We start from the raw sequence: 27347 nt of genomic DNA, 5'->3' as shown, positions 1-27347 counted from the left end.
GTCGAAGACAAATATATGATATCAGTAATACTTGGAATCTAATAAAAAATGATACTCATGAACTTATTTACAAAACAGGAAAGAGATTCACATACATATAAAACACAAACTTATGGTCACCAAAAGGGAAAGGGGGAGGAATAAATTAGGAGAATGCATTAACAGATAGAAACTACTATATAGAAAACAGATAAGCAACAAGTATTTACTGTATAGTTCAAGGAACTATATTCAATATCTTGTAATAACCTATAATGGAAAAGAATCTGAAAAAGAATAGATATATATGTGCATGCATGTCTGTGTATAAGTAAATCACTTTGCTGTACATCTGAAACTAACACAATATTGTAAATTAATTATACCTCAATTTTAAAAAAGATAATATATGCTCATAATTAAAAAATCAAACAATACAGCAGTATACAAAGTAAAACCGAAAATCCCTTACCCTCCCTCTCAATACCACTCTCTGGCAGTAAACAAATTTGACAGTTTAATGTGTTGTCAATATGCCTTTTTGGTTTCTGAAAAATCATCTACAATTTCCATTAAAAGACTGTTATGAAACTCATAGTTTGCAGTTATTATGACAGTGAATCCAGGTATTGGTAAATGTTTTACATTTAGTGTGCTTGTTCTCAGAGCATGTCTTCTTTGTAATAATTGACATACAGTGTTCAAAGGGCCATGCAGAGTTCACATGGATCTTCCCGCTTTAGGTAACAAGGTCTTTCACTTTCTTTTCTTTCTTTCGTATAGTCATTTATTTATTTATTTGTTCCAGCATGTACTTTATGTCAGGAACAAGGAATACAATCGTGAGCAAGACAGATGTGGCCCCTCCTCTCATTACAGGTTAGAAGCAAGAGACAAATAGACAATTTAAACTCAGGGTGACGAGTAGCATGACAGAATGTGCTTCTTAAACTTTGGTGTGAGTCGGTATCATTTGACATGCTGGCTAAATTGCAGACCGGTTATATACCAGATCCGCAGAATCTGGAGGGTGAATCTTAAAATCTGCATTTGACTGAGCTCCTGGGGGTTCCAGTGTGAGTATTCTCTTTTGATGTACAGAGAAAGAAGGAGTGCAATATGGAGCACATAGGGGCAAGTTTAGGGAGTCAGGGAAGACTTCTGCCAGCAGTTCTGTCTAAATTGAGACTTGAACAGTGAGTCATGATTAACTTGGCATTTGGAAATTGGGGGTTGTAAAGTGAGTCTGTGCATAAGAGAGGCTTGCCTGAATCTGGAAGGGAGAGGGCCTGCACTCAGGAAGTGAAGAAAGTTCAATACGTCTGAAGACTAGAGTTTGAGGTGGGTAGGTAAGTGGCAGATGAATAAGAGCCTCAGGGGAAATGGACCAGTACTTCAAGAAGATTAACGAGGGCCTTTCAATTATTTTCTGTCATATCCTTGGTCAATTAACTATTTCTTTTTTTCTTACAAAAATATCATTTTCCCTCTAAATATAACAATAATCCCTTATATTTGTACTTTATTATATAGTTTTTTCCGTTCAAATGGACCCTCACAACAAATCTATTGGGCAGGTATTATTATTTCCATTTTACAGATGAGAAGACTTTGGCTCATAGAGGTTTTTTCTTTAAGGCATCAAAGGTACTCAGAAGCATAAAATTTATTCTTGAACTTGAGGATTTTTTGTTATGTTTTGTTTAGGGGTTTGTTGATGCCAAGTTCTTTTACTGTCTATTTCCGTATTTGAGGGTATTTTGGATTATGAGTTTATTCTCCAAAATTCTATACATTCCAGCCAGCTGAAAGCTGTGTCGAGAATATCATCACCAACTTAAGCAGGACCTATTTTTTTTTCACCCCTCTCTCTGATGGATAACTCTAAATATTTTTTTAACAGATAGGCTTGTAGAAGAAGAAGAGTGTGTCTTAGAGTATATATTGCAAAATCCTTAACATTTTGTGAGTACTTATTAACTAAGCACAATATTCATGTCAATGACCTTTCCTATAACAGCCCAAGATATTCCAGATGATAGTTTATTGCTATGATTTTCAGTTTCAAAGTTCAAATGAAGCAGAACTCTCTCATCAAACACTACTGGCATAAACTCAGTTTCTGGAAATGTGTTTCCTTTAACTTTGCTTCCTTCTGTTTTGCATATTTCCTAATGATCCCAAAGCAAACTGAATTCTCAATTTCATAAGTCTTGTTACCCTTTTGGTCTGCTTTCATCCCAGAATTATGTTCTTCTTAAGAGCTTCTAACTTTACATCTCATTTTCTCCAAGACTATTACTTCTTCATTAGAGGTGGAGAAAAGCTGTCATCATTCCTCTTTTGGAGCTGGGATTTCCTTTTAAACTGGGGGGACATTTCAGAAAGACAATAACCAAGTGGTTGAAAGTTAGTAAGATTAGTGAGTACAAATAAGGGGAAGAATATAAAGTTTCTCTGAGGCCAGAACTGTAGTATCAGTCTCCTGCCTCCATCATACTCTGGAGAGAGAGGCTTTTCCAGAGAACTAGTGCAGGAACAGGGACACTTGAAGAGACTGGAAAGTAAGATTATAATAATATTTAGTTGGGTTAGTAGGCAATTTAAAAGGAAGACTATTCAAAGGGGGAAAAAGCAGGATTTAAACTACATTAAATTTCTTAATAATTAAGAATTAGAGTGGGGATAAATTATTTCATAAATTTTTCCTGAATTATTTTATTGTAGCACTTGCAGTTTTCCTTTTAGTCCTTTTTAAATTGAAGTATAATTGATTTACAATGTTGTGTTAGTTTCAGGTGTATAGAACAGTGATTCAGTTACACATGTATATATACATATATTTTTTCAGATTCTTTTCCATTATAGGTTATTACAAGATATTGAATATAGTTCACTGTACTATACAGTATATCCCTGTTGGTTATCTATACTATATATAGTAGTGTGTATATGTTAATCCCCATATCCTAAAGTATCTCTCCACCCACCTCATCCCATCAGTAACCATAAGTTTGTTTCCAATGTTTGTGAGTCTATTTCTGCTTTGAAAATAAGTTCATTTGTATCATTTTTTTTGGATTCCACATATAAGTGATACCATATATTTGTCTTTGTGTAACTTCACTTAGTATAATAATTTATAGGTCCATTGTGTTGCTGCAAATGGCATAATTTCATTCTTTTTTATAGCTGAGAAGTATTCCACATCTTTATTCATTCATCTGCTAATGGACACTTAGGTTGCTTCTACGTCTTGGCTCTTGTAAATAGTGCTGCTATGAACATAGGGGTGCATGTATCTTTTGGAATTAGAGTTTTCTTCTTTTCCAGATATATGTCTAAGAGTAGGGTAGATTGCTAAATCATCTGGTGTATTAAGGAAACTTCATACGATTTTCCATAGTAGCTGAACCAATTTATTTGGATTTTTCCTTTTCATCTTTTTAAAAATTGAAGTATAGTTGATTTACAATATTCTATTAGTTTCAAGTGAACAACATAGTGACACAGTGTTTTTGCAGATTATACTCCATTTTAAGTTATTATAAGATCCTTTTAATCTTTAATTCAATTAATAAAATACATTTATCCTTATTTTACTCTTTGTTATTAAGTAAAATGGAAAAAATACAATTTTAAATATCATTAATTGCTACTAATGGCATCCAAAAACCTTTTTAAGGATAGCCTTACTCCACCAATTTCCTCTGATTTGCCTTAAAATATTTTAGGAGTTAGAGTAAAAACACATTTTTTTTTTAACATGAAAGGAATGTTATAACTGGACACTCCCTTGGTATTTGCTGAAACTTGTATACTGAGTAAGATAATTTGCCTAAGAGTCCTATATATAAAATGCAAGGTATTTAAGCAGATATTCTGTCTGGGTTTCATCTACTATTATTTTCCCAAATAGTTTCTGCATTCTCCAGGAATATTTAAAGTGATATTCGATTAAAAATTTATTGCACAAATATTTTCACTGGAACATTGTTTGACACAACAAAACTGGAACCAATTGAAATACACATCAAATATGGGGTTGATTAAATAAAAGAAAGCATATACATAAAAATGAGTTGACTCAGCATCTGCTTCAGAGCAGTGGGCCCAGGAAGTCACACTAGTCCTGAGTTTGAATCTTGGCTCAACCATTTCCAAATTGCGTGATCTCAGGCAGGTTAATTTCTTTAAGCCTAAATTTCCTTCTCTGTGAAACTATGATCATTATGCCTACCTCATTGTGAGGATTAAATGGGATTATATAAATAAAGCATGTGTCATATAGTACCTGACAATAAATGTTCAGCAGGGCCTCAAACAATTTGGAACATGGTTAGTATTTAATAAAGATTTGTTGAATGACAGCAATTTTTAAAAAAATGTTATATAAAGTGCTATAGGAGCTAGGGAAGACTAATGATATATTATTAAGTAAAGAAAGATAGTTACTGCAATGTCTATTTTATTTAAAATTTTATATATATTATATAGAGAAAATATAGAGGAGAAAAATAGTCACTGAGGTATAAATAATGGTTATGTACAGATAAGATTCTGAAAGATTTTTCATTTCTATTTTATGCATTTCCTAGGTAACTCAGTCTCTCAGTCTTTTGGAGTCATTTATTCCTGTAATAACCAAATATCTCGAGTTCCTATCCCAGGTAACATCAGGGTCCATGCTCTTTATCCATCCTTCCTCCTCCAGAGTAACCTTATTCTTAGATACCTGTTCATGAGCTAGTCTAAGCTACAGTCAGTTCTCCTAGTCCCTGGGTTCAACTCCTGCAGCTTCCATCTTCTTTCATCATCTCTGTCAGGCACGTAGCCTTCGTCCCTCCAATTTCATGGCCTCAAACTACCACATGTACATGGCTAGTGTTGTAAATAACTTGCACTATATTACTGGTAGGGGTATTTAACCACAGCACCTAATAGGAAACAATTTAAAACTGAATACTGATATCTTAAAGAGAAACTTTACTGGCTGTCTTGTGCCCTAGGCCTTAGCCTACCACCGTTTGGCCAGGTACTGCTCCTCAAGCCAAGAACTCTTCCTTAGCATTTAATCTCTCTTTTCCTAGTTCCTAGTCTCTTTCTCCAAATTGCTCCATGGAAAAAAATCCAAGTTCTTCTTTTTATATACAAAGCGATTTATTTCTCAGTCTTCATCCCAGACTAGGCTCTAGACCTATCTTGCCTTTCCCATAGGTTACTATTGGAGAATTTTTCTAAAGAAAAAAGCCACACATCCCTGATCTACACCCTCAGCTAAGCAAAGAGAAAGCATAAGCGAAGTTGTGAGTTTCCATTAATTGCAAATTTGCTGATAAATTTGCTAAAAAGGAAAAAAGTTCAAATTCTTGGATGTGCTCATTTTTAGTCAGAGCCAAATCTAGAGGTAATTTTTTTGTCTGTTACAGATATTTTTCAAATGTTTTACAAGGAGCATGTAGTCTTTAATAAAATAAAATGTGGTAAATATTTAAAAATATTGTCTTTAAATATAAGACAACACATCATAACTCCTATAAGAGAACACAGGCAAAACATTCTCTGCCGTAAATCATACCAAAGTTTTCTTAGGTCCGTCTCCCAAGGTAATAGAAATAAAAGCAAAATTATAAGCTTTGCACAGCAAAGGAAAACCATAAACAAAATGAAAAGACAACCTACAGACTGGGAGAAAATATTTGCAAATGATGCAACTGACAAGGGCTTAATTTCCAAAATATACAAATAACTAATACAATTTAACAAAAACAACAAAAAATAAACCCCTAAACAACCCAATTGAAAAATGGCAGAAGGCCTAAATAGACATTTATCCAAAGAAGACATACAGATGGCCAATAGGCACATGAAAATATGCCCATCACAACTAATTATTAGAGAAATGTAAGTCAAAACTACAATGAGTTACCATGTCACACTGGTCAGTATGACCATCATTAAAAATTCTCTAAGTAAATGCTAGAGAGGGTGTGGAGAAAAGGGAACCCTCCTACACTGTTGGTGGGAACGTAAATTGGTGCAGCCACTATGGAAAAGAGTATGGAGGGTCCTTGAAAAACTAAAAGTAGAGTTTCCATATGATCCAGCAATCCTACCATTGGGCATATACTTAGGCAAAACTATAACTCGAAAAGATACATGCACCCTTATATTCATAGCAGCACTATTTACTATAGCCAAGACATGGAAGCAACCTAAATGTCCAGTGACAGATGAATGGGTAAAGATGTGGTATGTATATATACAATAGAATACTACTTGGCCATTAAAAAGAATGAGATAATGCCATTTGCAGCAACATGGTTGGACCTAGAGATTATCATACTAAGCAAAGTAAGTCAGAAAGAGAAAGAAAAATATCATATGATATCACTTATATGTGGAATCTACAATACGCACAAATCAACATATCCATGAAACAAAAACAGGCTCACAGATATAGAGAAGAAGCTTATGGTTGCCAAAGGTGGGGGGGTGTGGGAGGGAAAAATTGGGAGTTTGGGATTAACAGAGGCAAGCTATTATATATAGGATGGATAAGCAACAAGGTCCTGTATTCACAGGGAACTATATTCAATATCCTGTGATATACCATAATGGAAAAAAAATGAAAAATTATATATATATATATGTATAACTGAGTCATTTCACTGTACAGCAGAAATTAATACAAAATTGTAAATCAACTACATTTTAATAAAATTAAAAAATATATTAAGTCTGCTTATTGATGAATGTTTCCAGAATACTTTTAAGTTTTTATCTCAGAAAATACATCCATATGTTAGCTCTGTTTCAGTCTGGCTTCTTGCCTTAAGTCCTTCCTCACTCCTCCCATCCCCACACCCCTCCTGCCTTTTCTTTTTCTTTCTTTATGTTTGCAATTTACCAGAGTGAAAATTAAAAGCCTGTTAACTTAAAAAGGACAGGAAAAATAACTGGGATAGGAAAAGTCTAAGTTTGCTTCCTATAGATGAAAATTATATAAATGCTTTTCTCAATTGTGAATATTCATTTAGATGAGAGGAAGCTAGGGTTAGAATTCAGAATACTGGATTTTATTTAGCATCTTCAGAAAAGGGGATTTTATGTGTGTAGTCACTAGCGATTAAATGCATAAACATATCCATGTTTTTGGACCTATGGGGAATAACTTATACATTACCTTGAATTTAAAACATTTTGGGGGAGTTCCCATTATGGCTCAGCAGATTAAAAACCCCACATAGCCTCCATGAGGATGCTGATTCACTCCCTGGCCTTGTTCAGTGGGTTAAGGATCCAGCATTGCTGCAAGCCGCTAGGTCGCAAATGCAGCTCGAATCCCACGTTGCTTTGGCTGTGGCATAGGCTTGCAGCTGCAGATCTGATTCGACTCCTAACCTGGAAATGTACATATGCCACAGGTGTGGCTCTAAAAAGAAAACGAAAAGGCAAACAAAAAAATAAATAACATTTTGATAGCGCAGACCATGAACGCACATTTTTAATTCTTATAATTTGGCAGGTATTGGCTTACAAAATACACTACCTAGACTAGATCTGTATTAAAACAGTATATTAAGACTAAAATTATATTTTAGAATTTTTCTGATAATATCTGTAAATGATAAAAACCTGAAATTTAAATATGTACAGTCATTAAATAAGATTACAATGTTTATCATTTAGACTTTATTCCTAAGCAGGATAACACTGCCACCTTGTGGCAATAGCTAATTATTGCTGTTTTTGTTTAAATATTTCAAAAAACTATTTTTTTCTGATAAGATACCAGCTACAGTGTGGAGATAATTTTCATGGCTGATGGAGGAATCTCATTATTTGTTCCTAATATGGACAAGTTGTGTAAATAAGTAACTGTGAGCAAGAATATGGATTTTTGGTGCAACTCCTTAAAATCATCATTGCATAATGTTAAAAAAATAAAAATAAAAACAAACTAACAATTAAATCACCTTCAAGTGATGGAAAGTTTCATGAGTCAAAATATAAAAGATACTTGTTAACAGTTCTATATCGCTGAATTATAATTTCTAATTTTATCCCTTTAAGGCATTAACCAGAAAACTAATACATGGCTCCTCCTCTAAAAAAGAAAAAAAAAGTCATTCATCTCCACAATAAATTATGCAAATTATTTGATTTTGTAAAGCAAATAGCAAAATTCCTTCACCCTTTTCCTGGGATTTCAGAAAAGCCAAAATGAGAAATAGGTTTTCCTCATTTTGTCTGGACTTTCAGTTGTGTGGCTTAAATCAAGTTACCTAACCTCTCTGAATCTCAGTTACTTTACCTGAAAAATGAACATAATAATATCATCTACCTCATTAGATCGCTGTGAGGATTAAATGAATTAATATAAGTAAATGTTCCTTAGAATCTTGCCTAACACTACAGGAAGCCTTCATAAAATTTTAGCTCTCATCATTACAGTAGGATCAAGATTAGGAATGTATCTACATCTAATTTGTGTTAGGTTTGGCGTATTTCTGTGATTTGACTTGATTTGTCTATCGTGCTAAGAAAGCAAGCTCTCTAGGTTCCCTTTATAGCTAGTACAGGTGAAATGGTCATGGTACATGGGATGGGCCTTAGCCTCTGTCTCCATTCTGGTATGCATTCCATTTGGGAAAATTAATTTTTCTAATTTTAGTTTCTCTATTGATAAAATGGGGGACAAGAGTTCAAATCTCACAAGGTTGCTTTGATGATTAAATGAAATAGTGCATACATAAAGCCCTTTTAGCAAAGTGTGACACTCAGAACAGTTTCAACCAATGTTCTCTAGTATGTTTTTTAAAAAAAGACACTCCAACTACAATACTAATGCCAGTTACATAATATACATTGTTAAGAAAGTGGGCCAATAGATAAAAAGATGGAAGAATGCAGTTCCCCTTATGACTCAGCGGTAACAAACCCACTAGTATCCATCAGGATGCGGGTTCGATCCCTGGCCCTGCTCAGTGGGTTAAGGATCCAGCATTACTGTGATCTGTGGTATAGGTCTAGACACGGCTTGGATCCCACATTGCTGTGGCTGTGGCATAGGCCAGCAGCCACAGCTCTGATTTGACCCCTAGCCTGGGAACTTCCATATGTTAAAGAAAGAAAGAAAGAAAGAAAGAAAGAAAGAAAGGAAGGAAGAAAGAAAGAAAGGAAGAAAGAAAGGAAGAAAGAAGAAAAGAAAAAGAAAGAAAGAAGAAAGAAAGAAAGAAAGAAAGAAAGAAAGAAAGAAGGAAGGAAGGAAGGAAGGAAGGGAGGAAGGAAGAGGGAAGGAAGGAAGAAGGGAAGGAAGGAAGGAAGGAAGGAAAGAAAGGAAGATGGGAGAAATGGGAGAAGGATTCTCTGAGGGGGGATGTGGTGAAAAGACAATATACCTGAAGTTACAGTGGTGGAGATGGAGAGTAAGTATAGTGTGTGTAATAAGAGGTAGGATAGTGTGATGGTAAAAATCCTGGAATTAGAATCAGAATGACCTGGGTCTGAGTTCTGGCTCCTTGCCAACTGTTCAGGTCTCCATTAGGTTACCAAGTCTTTTGAAGCAGTTTCCTTAGGATTGAGGACTATAGGGTTGCTATGGGATTGAATGAGAAAATGTAAAGTGCTCCAAGATAATAAAATAACATAATAAACAGTAGCCATAGTTATTCTTAATTATTTGTAAAGAAATACTTTCTTCACTAGGAACTTGAGCACCTAAGTAAGAACACTTTTAAGCATTCTAGTTTCTATGGTGTGGGGAAAGGGTGGTAAGTGGAAGTCAGAACAGAAATAGGAAGTGAATTTTTTCAAGACTGGGAAAGCAGGAAGGGTTGAGGCAAGTATCTTTGAATTGATTGGTTAAAACAGTAGGCACTCTTAGGGCGAGTGTCAAGCATAAACTTTGAGATTCCTTCCAGCTTTTTGCTTCACCCTCTTAAACTCAGGAGTAAGAAATAAAGTGGTCAGTGGCCCTGCCTCGCCCCTCCTTCACCACGTGGGGGAGCACCTACACATGTAGATAAGAGCATGGTGACTTCATCACTGTGATGCAGTGATGGTACAAGGTGGTGAGGCAGTCATACTCCCCCAGGGTCATTTTCTACTTTCCTTCACTTCCAGCCTGCTGGCAGGGAAAGGCCAGATGACAACCTGGAACCCAAACGTCTTTGGCTGTGACAGCTGCTGAGATCAACTCCAGCAAATTGGATGCATTAATAATCTTTCTTAGGTAGCCCTCCTTTATTTTCCCTAGTCTTATCTTGTTAGAGGGGTATCTCAAAGAACTAATCAAGTTGAGAAAAACAAGAAACATCGTACATCCTCCACCACAGCACTGTAGTTAAGGGCTCCTATTACATCAAGACACTTAGTCCCTGGCCAACCTCTCATCTGCTAACCAATCCTAAGTCAATCAGTCCTTAGCCAACAAGCTCTCAGACAACCAGACATGAATCAAGGGCATGAACCATTCAAGCTTACCAGACATGAACCAGTCAGGCATGTGCTTACTTGGTATGAACCAACCAAGCAGAAGCCCACCTGACACTAACCAACTGGGCCAACCAGGCATGAGACAACCAGGCATGAACCAGTCAGGCATGCATGGGGAAAGCAGAAAGGGTTGAGGCAAGTATCCGAGCCAAATAAGCATAAGGCAACTTGGCACAGGGAAATTAGACCTGAGCCAATAAGGCATGAGTCAGTCAGTCATGAGTAAACTGCAACCAGGCTCAAGCCAATCCACCACGAGTGAACCAAGCATGAGGCAACCATGCCTGAACCAACCTAGCACGAATCAACAAGGCATGAGAGAACCAGGCCTGAGCCTAATCCTGCAGGAGTCAACCAGGTCCAAGCCAATCAGGCACAAGTCAGCCAGCCCCAAGCTAATCAGGCATGGGCCAAGCAGGCATGTGGCAACCAGGCCGGAACCAATCAGGCACGAGTCAGCCAGGTACAAGCCAATCAGGCACGAACCAAAAAGGCGTGAGTCAAACAAGTCTGAGACAACCAGGCAGGAGCCAACTAAGTATAGGGCAGACAGGCTTGAGGCAACTAGGCAGGAGCCAGTCAATCCTGAGGCAACCAAGTGTGAACTGTTTTCCAATAAGACCTGTGGAAGCTGGAGACTGCCCGGAAATCCTGCGTCTAATTAAAGTAAGCTGCTTTCTTCTCCTTCTGTGTAACTTCCTAGCATTAATTTAGGGTTGAAGGTAACAAAGGCATAGGCTGGGTTTGAATCCTAGTTCTGCTAATTATGACTCATATATAAAAACTTCTGGAAGTTACATAGTTTCTATAAGCTTCAATTTCCACATCTAAAATTAAGATGATCTATATCTATAATTGTAATTTATCTATATCACAAGATTGTTGTAATGATTCAGTAACATAAAATGATTACATATAAATTGCTTGACTTATAGTAGGAGGCTCAAAACATAATGGGGAACCAATTCATAGATATTTCAGGGATCTAAAGTGTTCTTCCTCCTGGGGGAAATTTTAACTTTAAAAGAGAATCTGAGACAAAAGGAATGCTTAATCCAAATGAATGGCCTGTCAGTGACAGAATCTCAGGTATTAATGGCTAAGATGTTAGGGTAGGGAGTCTTGCTTTGAGACCACACCTACTCGTAGAAGCTAGTAATTGACTACCCAGAAAACAATATGCATCCACAATACATTTTCCATATAATTTCAGACACTTTGACTCCTGAAGCCCATCCACAGATAGCCTCCCAGGAATCCAAGGAGCTGGGTTAAATATTTCTGGTTTAAAATTTCATTTTAATGTTTTTCCTGGAAATCATCCCAGTACAGTAAAGGGGACAAACTAACAGCCATAGCTACTGTGTTGAAGTTTTGTAGCACTCAAGGCAATAATTTATGTGACATGCAATCTAAATATTTCCATATAAAAGCAGAGCCTAGATTTTTTAATGGAGTACATGTGTGGTTGGAACCAGGCACAGGTTATAGGTAAGGAAACCTTATAAAAGAGTTTTGTAATGAAAATGTTTCCATATATATATATATATATATATATATATATATATATATCTCATTTTAATCAGACCAAGTTTCTGTTCCCTTTGATCAGAGAATGTGTTTTTTTATGATTTTTTTCCATTATAGTTGATTTACAATGTTCTGTCAATTTCTACTATACAGCAAAGTCATACATATTTATATATTATTTTTCTCACATTATCCTCCATCATATCAGAGAATGTGTTTTAATGGTCAAAATAAAATACCAGAAGTTTTCTAGTGAAATCCATGTGTTGAAATGATGCTAGGGCTGGTTACAGAACTGTAAGATATGAGTTATCCATCCTTCCATGTCTTCCATTCTATTCTATCCCCACAAGTTCCCACATCTGTTCTCTAACAGGCATTAATCTGCATGGCTAGATCATCAGTCAAAATACTAGGCCCAGAGTTCCCATTGTGGTGCAGCAGAAACGAATCCGACTAGGAACCATGAGGTTGCATTTTGATCCCTGGCCTCACTCAGTGGGTTAAGGATCCGGTGTTGCTGTGAGCTGTGGTGTAGGTTACAGACATGGCTCAGATCTGGCCTTGCTGTGGCTATGGTGTAGGCTGGCAGCTGTAGCTCCGACTAGACCCCTAGCCTGGGAGCCTCTATATGCTGCGGGTGCAGCCCTACGAAGCCAAAGGGAAAAAAAAAAAAAAAAAAAAAAAACTAGGCCCAACATATTAATTATTCAAGAAGTACATTTTTCCAGGTAGAAAATAATTTCAAGGAGTTTTTGGTAGTTTATTATCTGACACCCAGTTGGCAATTAATAAATTTATTATTGAAGGAGAGTGAATCTCTCTATCCAGAAAATTAACCTTCCTTATGTTTCCAAACAATGCCCATTGTTATCACCAAGAGAAAATACATCACTAGATTCTCCCACTTCAGTGAATCTGTTTCTGTGAAGTTCCCAACAACATTTACTTTTGAATTTGCCTCATGTACCTGAATGTATACTGGATGTTTCCTGGAAATAATTTTAATGAATAATCATTGTAGAAAAATAATAGAAAGGCTAAATTACTTTGCATCATAGACATGAATATAATGATTAATTAGCTTTGACTTTATGTTCTTCTCTAATTCATACATGTACATTCATCCTAACTCCTTTTCATTGCCAAATTTGCAAAACATTCTCTCCTTGCAAAGGGATTTAGGAGAGTTTGCCATCATAGTAATTCATTCCTTAGCTGACTATTTTGCAGATGTTATTTACTGTCCTGCCACTAAATTTTTTCCAATTTTCCTCTGTATGAAACTGTTTTATCCTATTCTTAATCACTACACAACAGCATTATTTGGGGCTCTAGTCACTTTATAGCTAGACAGCCATAACTAACTTCTTGCTTACCACAGTTTTCACTTAAAGCCTTTTATGGGGGTTCTTGAAGTGTGGTTTTAGGTTGTTGATAATCCATAGTTAAGCACTATGTACTATTAGTATCTGATTTTTGTTCATTGTGTAAACATTGAGTGCATACTAGGGGAAGGCCATGTGCTATATACTACAAAGGATACCAGATTACTGAATTACATCACTACCTTCAAAGAGCTTACAGGAAGTAATGCTCAACAGCAGCCAAAATTAAATTCCATTGAGCTCTGATTGTATTGAAAATAAAATCCAAATTTCTTAACAATGCTCTACATAATTTAGCCCTTGCTGTCTTCCTTATATATTTTAAAAGCTTTTTTTCCCCATTATAAATTTAATGTAATTCCATAGTCAAAATCCCCAAATTTTCATATGGAAGAATAAACATGTGTTTCTAGAAAGATTCCAAAAAGAAGAGTGATAAGGGAGATTATCCCTACTAGATATTACAAAGCTGTAAATAATGAAAATACTATGGTTACCTATTACCATAACTGCAGAGATAGATCTCTGGAACAGGATGGAGAGTCCAAAAGCTCTCTTACAGTATATACTATATATGACAAGGTAGTACATGATAAAGTAGACATTTCGAATCAGTTAATAAAAGGTGAAATTCGGAGTTCCCGTCGTGGCGCAGTGGTTAATGAATCCGACTAGGAACCATGAGGTTGCGGGTTCGGTCTCTGCCCTTGCTCAGTGGGTTAATGATCCGGCGTTGCCCTGAGCTGTGGTGTAGATTGCAGACGCGGCTCGGATCCCATGTTGCTGTGGCTCTGGCGTAGGCCGGTGGCTACAGCTCCGATTTGACCCCTAGCCTGGGAACCTCCATATGCCCGCGGGAGCGGCCCTAGAAATGGCAAAAAGACAAAAAATAAATAAATAAATAAATAAAACTTGCTTTGTAAGGTGCTTTAAAAATACTTAAAAATAAATAAATAAATAAATAAATAATAAAAGGTGAAATTCCACCTTGCTGCTTACACAAAAACATGCAAACAAGAAAACCAAATTAATCACTTATAAATAAAAGGAATTTAAAACAGATTGGTGGTTGCTAGAGGCGGGAGGCGGGGTGTGTGTGGGGGAAAAGTGTGAAGGTAGTTAAAATGTAAAGACTTCCAGTTATAACATAAATAAGCTCTGGGGATGTAATGTACAGCATGGTGACTATAGTTAACAAAACTGTATTGTATATTTGAGTTATTAAGAGAGTAGATCTTAAAAGTTATCATCCCCAAAAATTGTAACTATGTGAGATACTGATGTTAACTAAACTTTTCTGTGGTAATCATTTTGCAATATATACATATACCAAATCATTATGTTGCACACCTTGCACTAATGCAATATTATCTGTCAATTATTGCGGGGAGCCGAGGAGATGCAGGAGGCCAAGGGAGGGAACTAGCCTGATGGCACAGTCCCGAAGGCAGGGTTCCTAACCAAGGAAAAAAAGCCTACCCACTGGCACAGTTCCGATGGCAGGTTTAGAAATAGGGAAAAGGGCTTACCCTGCGGCACAGTTCTGAGGGCAAGTTCTAAAAATAATGAGGCTCACCTGCTAACCCGACAACAATGGCTACAATAACAAAATGAAGGCTTTGCACAACAGTGCAAGAATAAAAATCGCTTCTTGGAAAAATCAGTCTTTGTTATTTACTTATTATTCAGTCTTTCCTGTTATTAGTTTGTTATTCTTTGTTATTTTCCTATATTGTTTTGTCACTCAATAAAATTGGAACAACAAAAAATTGGAACAGTAATAAAATAATCAGAGCTTCACCTTGGTTGAATTCCCCCTATTCAGATCCAATGTAGGTAAAAACAAAATATTCATTAATTTGTTACAAGTAAGAATAGATTTTAGAGTTAGGTAATTGTGCTATGTACAATAGGTTAAGAATAGGTTAGACATACATGGAAAAACATAATAATCTTGCTTTTAATGAATTTTGTAAAAAGCTTTTAAATTTTAGGAAATTAAATTGCTTTGATATAAAAAATATTTTCTCATACTGTCCCCTGATCATAACACTTTGAAGTTAGGACCCCAAGCTTTAATCTAAAAGATGAATTTTTGTAAATGTCTTGCGCTTGTGACCTTTCTAGTTGTTAAAGATTAGCTTAAAACAATAACGGGTGGTGCTTGCTAAAAGTAACCACAAAACGTTTTGTACCGAATCGCCTTATTTTCATATAATGTTTTTTCCACATGATGTTTTGTACCCATTATAGTTTTACATGATGTATTGTATCTGTTGGTTTTAATTAAAATCCTTAGAACACAATGTATATGTACTGTACCATGTACTCTAAAAGTTTAACCTTTAAAAATATGACCTAAGCACTGTAATGTAAGTTACAATTAAGCTGTCTATATAAACTGCTACTTATGCTAATAAAATTTGAGCAGTCCAGCGCCCTGAAAGAAGGGACAAAGAGGCTGTCTCCGTTTGCATCCGCCGACACTGTCCATCCCTGCCGGGACACCCTGGCTGCTGGAGCTGGACTCCGGCAAATTATATCTCAATAAAAAAGAAAATTAAAAAATTAATTAATAAGGGAACAAAAGTGAACATTTTTATAATCCTAAGGTGGAGACTGACTTTTCAAGCTTGAGATCCAAACCATGAAGAATTAATTTGCATGTGTGGAAAATAATATAGTAAAAAGCCAAATAAATTCTAAAGTTAAACTGGAAAGAACACCCCACAAACAAACAGAACAGACTCTTATGTAAAGTCTATGAGCTTTATAATACATAGATTTTATGACATCTACCTTGAATTTGCAGAAAACCTTTTGGTTTTACTTTCTGATTTCTGGTTGTGTTCAAGGCTAGTTACCTGGACACCTGACCATCACAGGAGTGATGTACAAACATAGTTAATCTTCTCTCTATATGTAGTCACTAGTTGCATGTGCTGTTTTGGATTTTAAGTTTCTACATGACTGGGGTTAGGTCTGACTCACTTTTAATACTACTCAGGACATCGTATGTTAGTAAATGCTCAATAAAACTTCATTCTTATCAAAGTTTTTTCTACTTTTACAGGAATTGGCTGCCTGTGAAAACATGCCAGATGCAGTGAAGTTAACAGCAAAGGGTGAGATTTTTTATGGCATTTTCAGAGCTAGAAAAAGAAACATGACAATGTATGCACAAAGCACTACTTGTAGTTAGATATGTGGATGCTGCTGTCCTTGTTCACGAAGAAATTATCTTAACAGTATCTAGATGTACAAGGCATAAGTTTGTATAAAAAGCTGCTGTTTAATAGCTTTATTAGTGCTCCACTCTTCTATATTTTCCCCATTTTAAAGTATTAAATTGATATTTAAGAGCTTTTACATCTTTATAGCAGCAATAGACTTCCGCTAATTTCCAAAACGTAAAATGAGAAGTGTAGTTGGTCAGACAGTACAATTTAATGCCCAATATATTAATAGTATCTTGATAGAATGAAGTGGATAAAAGCAAAATGACTTAAAACTGTTTTCAAGATATTACTACATGTTGATAGCCAGAAATATTAATAGGATGGGTTAGTGTTTTATAATGAATTATAACAGTTTAGGGAGGAAATACGAACACTAAGAGAAGTGATGATTAAAGTGTACAGACAGGAGTTCCCGTCGTGGCACAGTGGTTAACGAATCCGACTAGGAACCATGAGGTTGCGGGTTCGGTCCCTGCCCTTGCTCAGTGCGTTAAGGATCCGGCACTGCCCTGAGCTGTGGTGTAGGTTGCAGACGCGGCTCGGATCCCATGTTGCTGTGGCTCTGGCGTAGGCTGGTGGCTACAGCTCCGATTCGACCCCTAGCCTGGGAACCTCCATATGCCGTGGGAGCGGCCCAAGAAATGGCAAAAAAGGCAAAAAAAAAAAAAAAAAAAAGTGTACAGACTTTACTTAACTTACTTAACTTATGCTTTGGCTTATGATTTTTTTTTACTTTGTAATGGCTTGAAAGCAGTACATATTCAGTAGAAATTGTTATTTTGAATTTTGATCTTTCTCTGGGCTAGCTATATGCAATAGGATGCTCTCATGATGCTGGGCAGTGGCAGTGAGCCAGAGCTCCCAGTCAGCCATGTAATCAGGAGGGTAAACCACCAATACTCTTACAACACTTCTATACCCATACAACCATTCTGTTTTCACTTTCAGTATAGTATTCAATAAATTACATGAGATACTCAACACTTTGTTATAAAATAGGCTATGATGTTTGGTAGGTTATGTGTATTAAATGCATTTTGACTTACATTATTTTCAAATTATGATGGGTTTATAAGGAAATAACCTCATCACGAGGAAAATCTGTATAAAATTATACATTTGGAATTCCAAATGAATTTGAGGATGGCCTTTATCATTCCTGTGAAAAAGGATGCTAGAATTTTGATAGGGACATCATTGGATCTTTAGATTACTTTGGGTAATATTGACAATAATGTTATCTATGAACAGGGGATAACTTTTAATTTATTTAGGTTTTCTTTAATTTCTTTCACCAATGTTAGTTTTTAGTATGCAAGTACTTCACCTTCTGGGTTAGATTTATTCGTAGGTATTTAATTATTTTAGGGGCAATTGTAAATGGAATGACTTTTTAAATTTACTTTTTGGTTTGTCCTCTGCTGGTATAAGAAACAAAGGAATTTTTGTTTGTGGATCTTAAGCTTGAAACTTTGCTGAATTAATTTACTAGCTCCTGTAGATTTCTCTTGGATTCTTTGGGATTTTCTATAGATAGAATCATGCCATCTGTGAATAGAGATCATTTTATTTCTTCCTAATTTGTATGGCTTTTATTTCTTTTTCTTGTCTAAAAGTTCTAGCTATAACTTCCAGTACAATGTTGCATAGCATTGGTAAAAGTGGGCATCCTTGTCTTGTTTGTAATCTTAGGGGGAATGCTTTCAGTCATTCACCATTGAGTATAAACTGTGTTTTTTTTTTAATAGATATTCTTTATCATGCTGAGGAATTTGCCACTATTCCTGGTTTTGTGAGGGCTTTTGTCATAAAAGGGTGTTGTATTTTGTCAGATGTCTTTTCTGTACCAAATGTCATGATCATGTTTTTCTCCCTTTGTTCAGTTAACATGATTGATCTTCTTATGTTGAACTATCCTTTCATTCCTAGGATGAATCACATTTGCTCATAGTGAATGATCCTTTTAATATGCTTCTGGGTTTAATTTACTATTTTGTTGAATATTTTTGCATCTATATTAATAAGGGATATTGGTCTTTAATTTTTTTAATATTTATCCATATTTGGTATCTGAATAATGTTGACTTCATAGAATGAGTTAGGAAATGTTCCCACATCTTCAATTTTTTGGGAAGTGTTTGAGAAGGATTGGTGTTAATCCTTTAAATGTTTGGTAGAATTTCCCAGTGAAACCATCTGGTGACCCATAACTTCTCTTTGTTGGGAGATTTTTTTAAATTACTGATTCAAACTCTACCTATAGCTCTGCTCAGATTTTCTTTCTTTTTAAATCAGTTTAGGTAATTTGTAAGTTTCAAGGAATTTGTTCACTTCTTAGTTATCCAATTTGCTGGTATACAATTCATAGTACTTAATTAAAATTCTTTTTTCTCTGTAAGGTTGTAGTAAATTTTAATTACTTGCACCTACTTTTTTTTTCTTCATCAATCTACTTGTCATTTGATCTTTCCAAAGAACCAACTTCTGATTCCATTGATTTTCTCTACTGTATTTCTATCCTCTAATTTGTTTATTTCTGTTCTAATCGTTGTTACCATCTTTCTGCTTTGAGCTTAGTTTACTTTTTTCTAGTTCCTTAAGGTGCAAGATCTTTTTTTTTTTAATGTTGGCATTTACAACTATAAGTGTCCCTCCTGCGAACTTCTTTCATTGCATCCCATAAGTTCTATATGTTGTTTTTTTATTTTCATTCATCTCTGTGTTCTAATTTTCTTATGATTTCTACTTTGAGCGCATTGTTTAATTTCCACATATTTGTGACTTTCCTAGTTTATTTCTGTTGATTTCTACTTTCAATGCATTGTGATTGGAAAAGATACTTTATATAGTTTCAGTCTCTCAAAATATATTAAGACTTGTTTTTTGGTCTAACATATGGTCTATCCTAGAAAAAGTTCAAGAAAAATGTGCATTATGTTGTTGAGTGGAATCTATAGTTTTGTTCAAATAATCTATTAACATATTTATCATTAGTCTGGTTGTTCAATACATTATTGAAATTGATGTAATGAAGTTCCCAACTATTATTTTAGAGCTGTCTCTATCTTCAGTTCTATCAATATTTGCTTCATATATTGGAGCTCTGATGTTTGGTGCACAGATGTTTATAGTCGTTATTATCTTCTAGATGAGCTAACCTTCTATCACTATGTAATATCTTTGTCTCTTGTAACACTTTTTTTTTTACTTAAAGTCTATTTTGTCTGATATTAGAGCAGTGATCCCAGCTCTCTTTTAGTTACTATATGCATGAAATATTTTTTCCCTCATTTCACTATTAACTTTTTTTGCATTTTTTTTCGCATCTAAAGTGAGTCTCTTATAGACAGCATATAGTTGGGTTTTTTAAAATTCATTTTGCTAATATGTCTTTTGATTAGAGCATTTAACCTGCTTACATTTAAATTACTAGTAAGAAAGGACTTGACATTTTATTTTCTATATATAGCTTTTCTACCATTGCTGTCTTTTGTGTTTAGTTGATTCTGGCAGTAAAATATTTCCATTCCCTTCTAATTTCCTTATGTATATATTCTATAGATATTTTTTTGGTGGTTATCATGGGGGTTATATTTAACATTCCAGAATCATAACAACCAAATTTGTGTTTATACCTGATTAACTTCAATAGCATATAAAAACCCTTCTCCTGTACATTATTCCCCCTTTTTATGCTACTGATGTCATAGTTTACATCTTTATACATTGTGTGCCCAAGAACACAAATTAATGATTAATTTTATGCACTTGTCCTTTAAATCATATAGGAAAAAAAGGTGGAATTACAAAGAAAAGTGTTAGTTTTAAAAATAATTGCCCATGTATTTACCTTTAACCAGGCACCATTATCTTTATTTCTTCATATCGCTTTGAGTTACTATCTAGCTTCCTTCCATTTCAACCTGAAGTTCTCCTTTTAGCATTTTATGCAGGGCAGGTCTTGTGATAATGAACTTCCTCATGTTCTTTTACGGGGTGGGGTGGGGTGGGATGGGGTCTGGAGATATCTCAGTTTCTCTCTCATTTTTGAAGGATAGTTTTGGTGGATATATAATTCTTGGTTGACAGGTTTGCACTCTGCTGCCTCTTTCCTCCAACCCCAACACTTTGAGTATATCAATCCACTCCCTCTGGCCTCTAAAGTTTCTGATGAGAGATCAGATGATAATCTTACCGAGGATCCACTGTATGTGACAAGTTACTTCTGTCTTGCTACTTTCAGCATTTTCTCTTTGTTTTTTCAACAGCTTGATTATATGTCTTGGTGTTGATCTTTTGGGGTTTGTTGAACTTTTTGTATTTGTGCAAAGTACAAAACTTCTTGTACCAAATTTGGGAAGTTTTCTGTCATTATTCAAATATTATTTTTTCCATTCTCTCTCTTCTTCTGAGAGTCCCATATTATGGATCTTGGTCTACTTGATGGTGTTCCACAGATCCTCTAGGCTCCATTTACTTTTCTGCATCTTTTCTTTTTGTTCCTCACACTTGATAATTTTAATTATCCTAACTTCAGGTTCACTGATTCTTTCTTCTGCTTGCTAAATTCTGACTTTGAACCCCTCCACTGCACTTTTCATTTCAGTTATACTTTTCAGCTTCAGAAAGTTTTGGTGGGGATTCTTTTTCATAATTTTTTTATTTATTGATATTCCTATTTTGTTCATACATCTTTTTTTCTGCCTTTGTTCATGTCTTCTTTTTGTTCTTTGAGCACCTTTAAGACAGTTGTTTTAAAATCTTTGGTTAGTAAGTCAGACATCTGGGCTTCCTTAGATATGTTTTTGATTTGCTCTGTTCCTCCGAATGGGCTATAATTTCCAATATCTTCATATGCCTTCTGATTTTTGTTGTTGTTGTTGTTGAAAACTGGACATCTAATCTTATAATGTGTTAACTCTGGAAATCAAATTCTCCCCCTTCCTCAGGGATGTCTTTTAAAAAAGTTGTTATAGGGTGCCTGTGTCAGAGATCAGTCTGAGTTGAGTGTTTAAAGATGTTCTGAAGTCTTTTCTAAGTCTTTCCTGGGTCATGCATGGTGGCTTTCTAGATTCTCCTGTATATGTAGTTGTTTTTGACTAACAAAACAGGTATGGCTCCTTTAAATTTCCTAAAAGCTGCATTAGTTGGTGGAGGTTGGAAAAACGGTGCACAGCCTCCAATTCCTCACCTCAGCATTCAGCATAGCACTCCACTCCAGAAATTCAGGTTGCTGTCCCTACAGCTGCCTGCCATGAGGTGGGGTGGGAGATGGTTGAGTTAGGGGGAGGGTGCTTGGAAGACACCCCTGGGCTAATAGGTGAATTTCACCAAAATTAACTGTAATTTAGCAGCGAAATGGTCCTCTGAAAGTTGCAATTATTCAAACAAACTCTAGAGTTCCAAAATATGCACTTCAGACAGGTTCTGCCAGTGTGATTGTTGTACAGGTGAAGAAAGGAATTCCAGTGCTGCCAACTCCATCTTCCTTTTCTCTACTGTAAACTTTCCATATGAATTGATATTTCAGATTTACTCAGGGATGGCCTTGGGGAAAACCCCCTTTTCTACTGCCTGATTGCAGAAGTACACAATCATCAAAAGCTATCAGGTAAAATAAATCTGCCTTTCCCAACTTAATCTAGTGTATATTTTCTCTACCTGAAAACAAAGTTTGATAACATATAATTACTATTAAGCAGAAGAGTAGAGTGTAAGTAGTTAAACTCAGTCTTTTTAAAAAGATAATGTGTCATATGTACTTATGCCTGTATATACATAGAAAAAATTTAGTAAGAACACCCTCTACACTGTTAGAAAAGACTTATCTCTTAAAGGTTGTATTGTAAGGGACTTAAACCTTATGCATTTCTGTATTGTTCTGAGATTTTGTCCAGCACATTTTTATTACTTTAACAGTTCAAAAAATACAAAGATATTCCATTTTGGAGGAACAAATATTGTAATACTCAAAGCATTCACCTCTTTGTATCCTCTCTCTCCTCTTCCTAGGCAAAGTGACTGTTGGATTTGCAATGTACTACTTTACATATGACCCCTGGATTGGCAAGTTACTTTACCTAGAGGACTTTTATGTCATACAAGCTTACCAAGGTCAAGTAACCCTTTATACTTTAAAAATTAAAATGGTAAGAGTTTTCATGGCTCAGTGGTAATGAACCTGACTAGTATCCATGAGGAAGCAGTTTCAATCCCTGGCTTTGCAAGGTGGGTTCTGGATCCAGCATTTCCACGAGCTGTGGTGTAGATGGCAGACGTGGCTTGGATCTGGCATTGCTGTGGCTGTGGTGTAGGCCAGCAGCTGCAGCTCTGATTTGGCCTCAAGCCTTGGAACTTCCATATGCCACAGCTTTGGTCCTAAAAAGACAAAAAAAATTAAAATAGTATGTTTTGGTTTATGGAACTCTTGTATCAATATGGTGTTTAAATTAATTTACATAACTCATTTCTATTTCATGAAGACTCTATATGATGAAGACTCAATCACAGACTAGAAAAAGATTTATTAGTTCCCATGAAAGCTTGAGTAAGCCAAGTTATCACAGCTATACTTTTATCTTTAAAACGTACTTTTGCATTTTGCACCAGTTTGTCTATAAACATATATGAAATATATTCTGTGATAGGATGATAGTAACAGGAACTCATTTCCTCTTCACTGATCTTTAAAATAAATCCAAAATCTTTTCCATTACCATTGGAACCACATTCCAATTAGGAAAAAGATTTGAAACACATTCATGAGTTGAGTTTCAACAAAAGCTATTATGAATTTATAACCAAATTCATGGTTCTATATTTTATATTTTATTTCTTTGAAACTAAAGCAAATAACTTAAGTGAATTTTTTCACCTTATATTTTTTTTCATTTTGCATTATCTCTTTTTAAAAGGTCTAGGTATTGGAGCTGAAATGCTGAAGAGGCTAAGTCAGGTATATATTACAGTTAGTATTGTCATTCTATATGCCATCCCTTTCTTCATCAAATTTATCATTTAACATGGCATAAATTAGATTTTTTTTTTTTTTCTTTTTAGGGCTGCACCTGCAGCATATGGAGGTTCCCAGGCTAGGAGTCGAATCAGAGCTATACCTCACAGGCTATGCCACAGCCAAAGCAATGTGGGATCTGAGCTGTGTCTGTGACCTACCCAACAGCTCACAGCAATGCCAGATCCCCAACCCACTGAGCGAGGCCAGGGATCAAACCTGCATTCTCACAGATACTAGTTGGATTCATTTCCGCTGCACCAAGATGGGCACGCCATAAATTAGAAAATTTATCTTAACATCTGAACATAATGTCAAAATATACTTAATTTTTTATTCCAATTAAACTAGATTTTCAAATTAGATACTCATAGAGGTCATATTTGAGTTATGCTTAAGTAAAAGTTGAGTTCCAATGTAATCCACAATCACATGATATATCTTTTTGCTATAAAGCATAAGAAAAAGGGAAGTTAGAAAGCAATTCTACCCATAAAATAGGTCCTTGATATTAATATGAGAACAGTATAAAAACAAGATCCAAAATAGTTGGATCAAAAACCCACTGAATTGGATTTATAGAAAAACCAATGAAATGAGTTTTAGACTTCTAAAGAAAGGGTTTTAAAACTCAATAGGACTTTTTTCTTTTTTACAGATTTAGAGAAGTCCAAGGGATAACTATTGTATTATTAGTTGGAAGTATTTTATACACACAGTGCCCTGTATATAGTAGACCTTCAATAAAACAAATGTGTTAATGAAAATTTTACTTTCAAGTAAAAGTAATATGTTTGTTTTTAAACAGAAAGCCATCAGAAGCCACTGTTACTGCATGCACTTTCTTGTCATTTGGAACCAGGTTTCTATTGACTACTACACTCATCGAGAGGCTTTAGACCTTTCCTCTGAGGAGGGTGGCATCTGTTCAGGTTTAACAGAGAAGAACTCATGGATAAGGCAGGAGAAGACTGAAAGATAACTCATCACAATTTATCCCAACATAGGCTCCAACATTTGAATGTCACTTGAATTCAATAGCAGTTTGACTTTGAGTGTTGTACAATACAGCAAGTGACCAAACTCTTGTTTGAACATATCTCTTACTTTGAAACAGATTTTGCAGATACTGTCAACTCTCCATTATCCAAAATAATGTACTAATGGCTAGTAGTAGAGCTGATGATCCAAAAGAGCAGATAATTCGAAAATCACTTATGCTTGGCTTCAGGATATTTATTTTTCACTTACCATAACTTATGACAGTTCAGATGTTTATATGTTGACAATCTAAAACATCTGAAATTGGGATAAGTGTAATGATAAAACTGGCAGCACTTTTTTCTTAGAGGTAAATAATCTGTCTTAGATTTGATGAAATATGGGTGCATTTGATCATAAACGGATCTATGGCAAAAAAAAAATCATTTAAAATACTAAAGCTATTTTTCTCTTTAGGGCTGCACCTGCGGTATATGGAAGTTCCCAGGTGAGGGACTGAATCAGAGCTGCAACTGCTGGCCTACAGTAACATGGGATCTGACTCACATCTATGACCTACACTGTAGTTTGCGGCAATTCCAGATCCTTAACACGCTAAGCGAGGCCAGGGATTGAACCAGCATCTTCATGGATACTAGTTGGATTCTTAACCTGCTAAGCCACAATGGGAACTCCTGAAGCTAAATTTTGAAAAGCTTATAAAAAAGCTAGTAAGTGAACTGCTTCCTCACCTTGAGCCTATCAAAGACCACTCAGAACTACATTCCATTTTGAGCATCTATAGTTCTTTTGTTGTATCTATCTTAGGGCAGATACTACATATAAAACTGTATTTGTGTATGTTTCTATCTTTTCTAATAGTGCATTAGTCTTTTGACAGAATTATAATTATTTTTACACCCTGTGTTACAACCAGCATGGCAGAACATGTGAGCTCCTACTACATACTAGGTATTCATGGGCATAAAAGCTACACAAAGATGATTGTCATACCCATAAGGAGACTTGTAAGAGAAAAAAATTAACTAGTTTTAGTTTTATAATATATTGTATGGGTTATCACAGCTACAAATGCCAAGTGTAAGGGAACATATAGGAGAGAGTATCTAAATCCTACCTTGGAGAACTGAGAAAGGTGCCACTGCATTTGAAGGATGAGTAAGAAGCTGGAATGGGGCAGGATGAGACAGACAAAATTCTAAGAGGAGAATCCAGTATAAGGCAAAGAAAAATAGACATAAAGGAACAAATCATGTTCAAGGACCAAGTGGCATGATATAGATAAAATACAATATACATTGGCAGTTGGGCGGGTGGGAAGGAAAGAAGGATTAAAGTTTACCTGGACTTATATATGAAGGGTCTTTTATGATATGCTAAGGGGTCTTAATTTGATTTTGTAAGTAATGATGAGTCACTGAAGATTTCAGGAAGATAACTACTCAGAGTTGTTAGACAACTTATATCATAATAATATGACAGATGGGTTTGAATAGGTCAGCTGACACTGTATGTTAGCTCAAACTCAACACCCATTCCAAATCCTTTACCCCTTGCTTTTTTCACCATAGACAAAAATGTGATTTACCAATCTTCTCTGAGCTAAATTTGGCCACATGACCAATTGTGCTAAGATACAGACAGACGTTATTTTGAGAGGAGTTCTAAGAAAGCGTTTACTTCTCTGATAAAAAGGGGTCAGAAACATCTGGTACAGTTTGTTGTAATCCTTCTGCTTACTCTGAATGTGTGTGTGTGTTGCCAGATGTATAAGATCCATTTTGCGACCATGAGGTGGCAAATCAACATGCTAATGAGCAGAGTGGAAAGAGAAAAATCTAGATCCTTCATCACACCAATGAGACACTATACCAATCCTGTAATGCCTAGTTCCAGACTTTAGACTCTCACTTATTTAAGCTACAGTTAACTGGTTTACTGTTACTTATAAGCAGAACACAATGTTAGAAAGCAAGAATGATGGCAGACAGATTAACCAGAGGCTACTATAAAAATCCACAAAGTGATGATGAACACTTGAATGACAGCAAGGATTAGAGAAGTTATAAAGGATTTGAGAAACACAGAAATGAGAGGTAGAGACAATTTAGTTTTAGGCCTACTGACATTGAGGATATATATGGGATATTAGTTGGATATGGATATGACTAAGAAATAATTAGAAAGATAGGTGTATATACTTCTAGAGAAATATGGGAGGTGGAAATATAAATAATCAGGGCATATAAATGGTGACTGAAGTTAGTGAAGTCTGTTGAATGAAAATAAGAGAGCACAGAATGAGAGAAGATTAGAAATGTAAACTTAAGAGCCTCAGGTTTTAAGGGATTCAGAGGAAGAGAAGAATGAAGAATAACAAGAAGAGCAGGAATGACACAAAAGGGAGGAGTTTCAGGAGGGAGTGGTCAGAGTCAATCATTCCGAAAATAAAGTAGGTAGAGCAGCTAAGGTGCCACAAGTTAGAAATTGAAAATGAAGAAGTGGGGGGAGAGGGAGGGAGTGGGAGGGATGGGGAGCTTGGGGTTAACAGATGCAAACTATTGCTTTTGGAATGGATTTACAATGAGATCCTGCTGTGTAGCACTGAGAACTATGTCTAGATACTTACATCGCAACACAATGGGAGGAAAAATTATGTATACATGTATGTGTAACCTGGTCCCCATGCTGTACAGT

The 27347-nt window shown here is 35.6% G+C and overlaps 1 protein-coding gene across 4 annotated transcripts; it reads left to right on the top strand.

Moving 5' to 3' along the window:
* On the top strand, nt 33-27347 carry SATL1 (spermidine/spermine N1-acetyl transferase-like 1). 4 transcript variants are annotated; one of them, XM_021080808.1, is made up of 5 exons: nt 10242-11145; nt 16471-16522; nt 22167-22247; nt 22649-22750; nt 24457-27347. In XM_021080808.1, exons 1-5 carry the CDS (start codon nt 10885-10887, stop codon nt 24519-24521), a joined length of 561 nt encoding a protein of 186 aa, XP_020936467.1. In that variant the 5' UTR covers nt 10242-10884; the 3' UTR covers nt 24522-27347. The 4 variants fall into 4 exon arrangements, 3 of the variants coding, with proteins under 3 accessions (XP_020936467.1, XP_020936469.1, XP_020936468.1); XM_021080810.1 differs by having other exon boundaries at nt 24307-24596; XM_021080809.1 differs by lacking the exon at nt 24457-27347 and having other exon boundaries at nt 22649-22878.

Source organism: Sus scrofa, chromosome X (assembly GCF_000003025.6).
Source record: "Sus scrofa isolate TJ Tabasco breed Duroc chromosome X, Sscrofa11.1, whole genome shotgun sequence".
Classification (NCBI taxonomy): domain Eukaryota; kingdom Metazoa; phylum Chordata; class Mammalia; order Artiodactyla; family Suidae; genus Sus; species Sus scrofa.
This window is presented reverse-complemented; position numbering and strand designations above follow the sequence as displayed.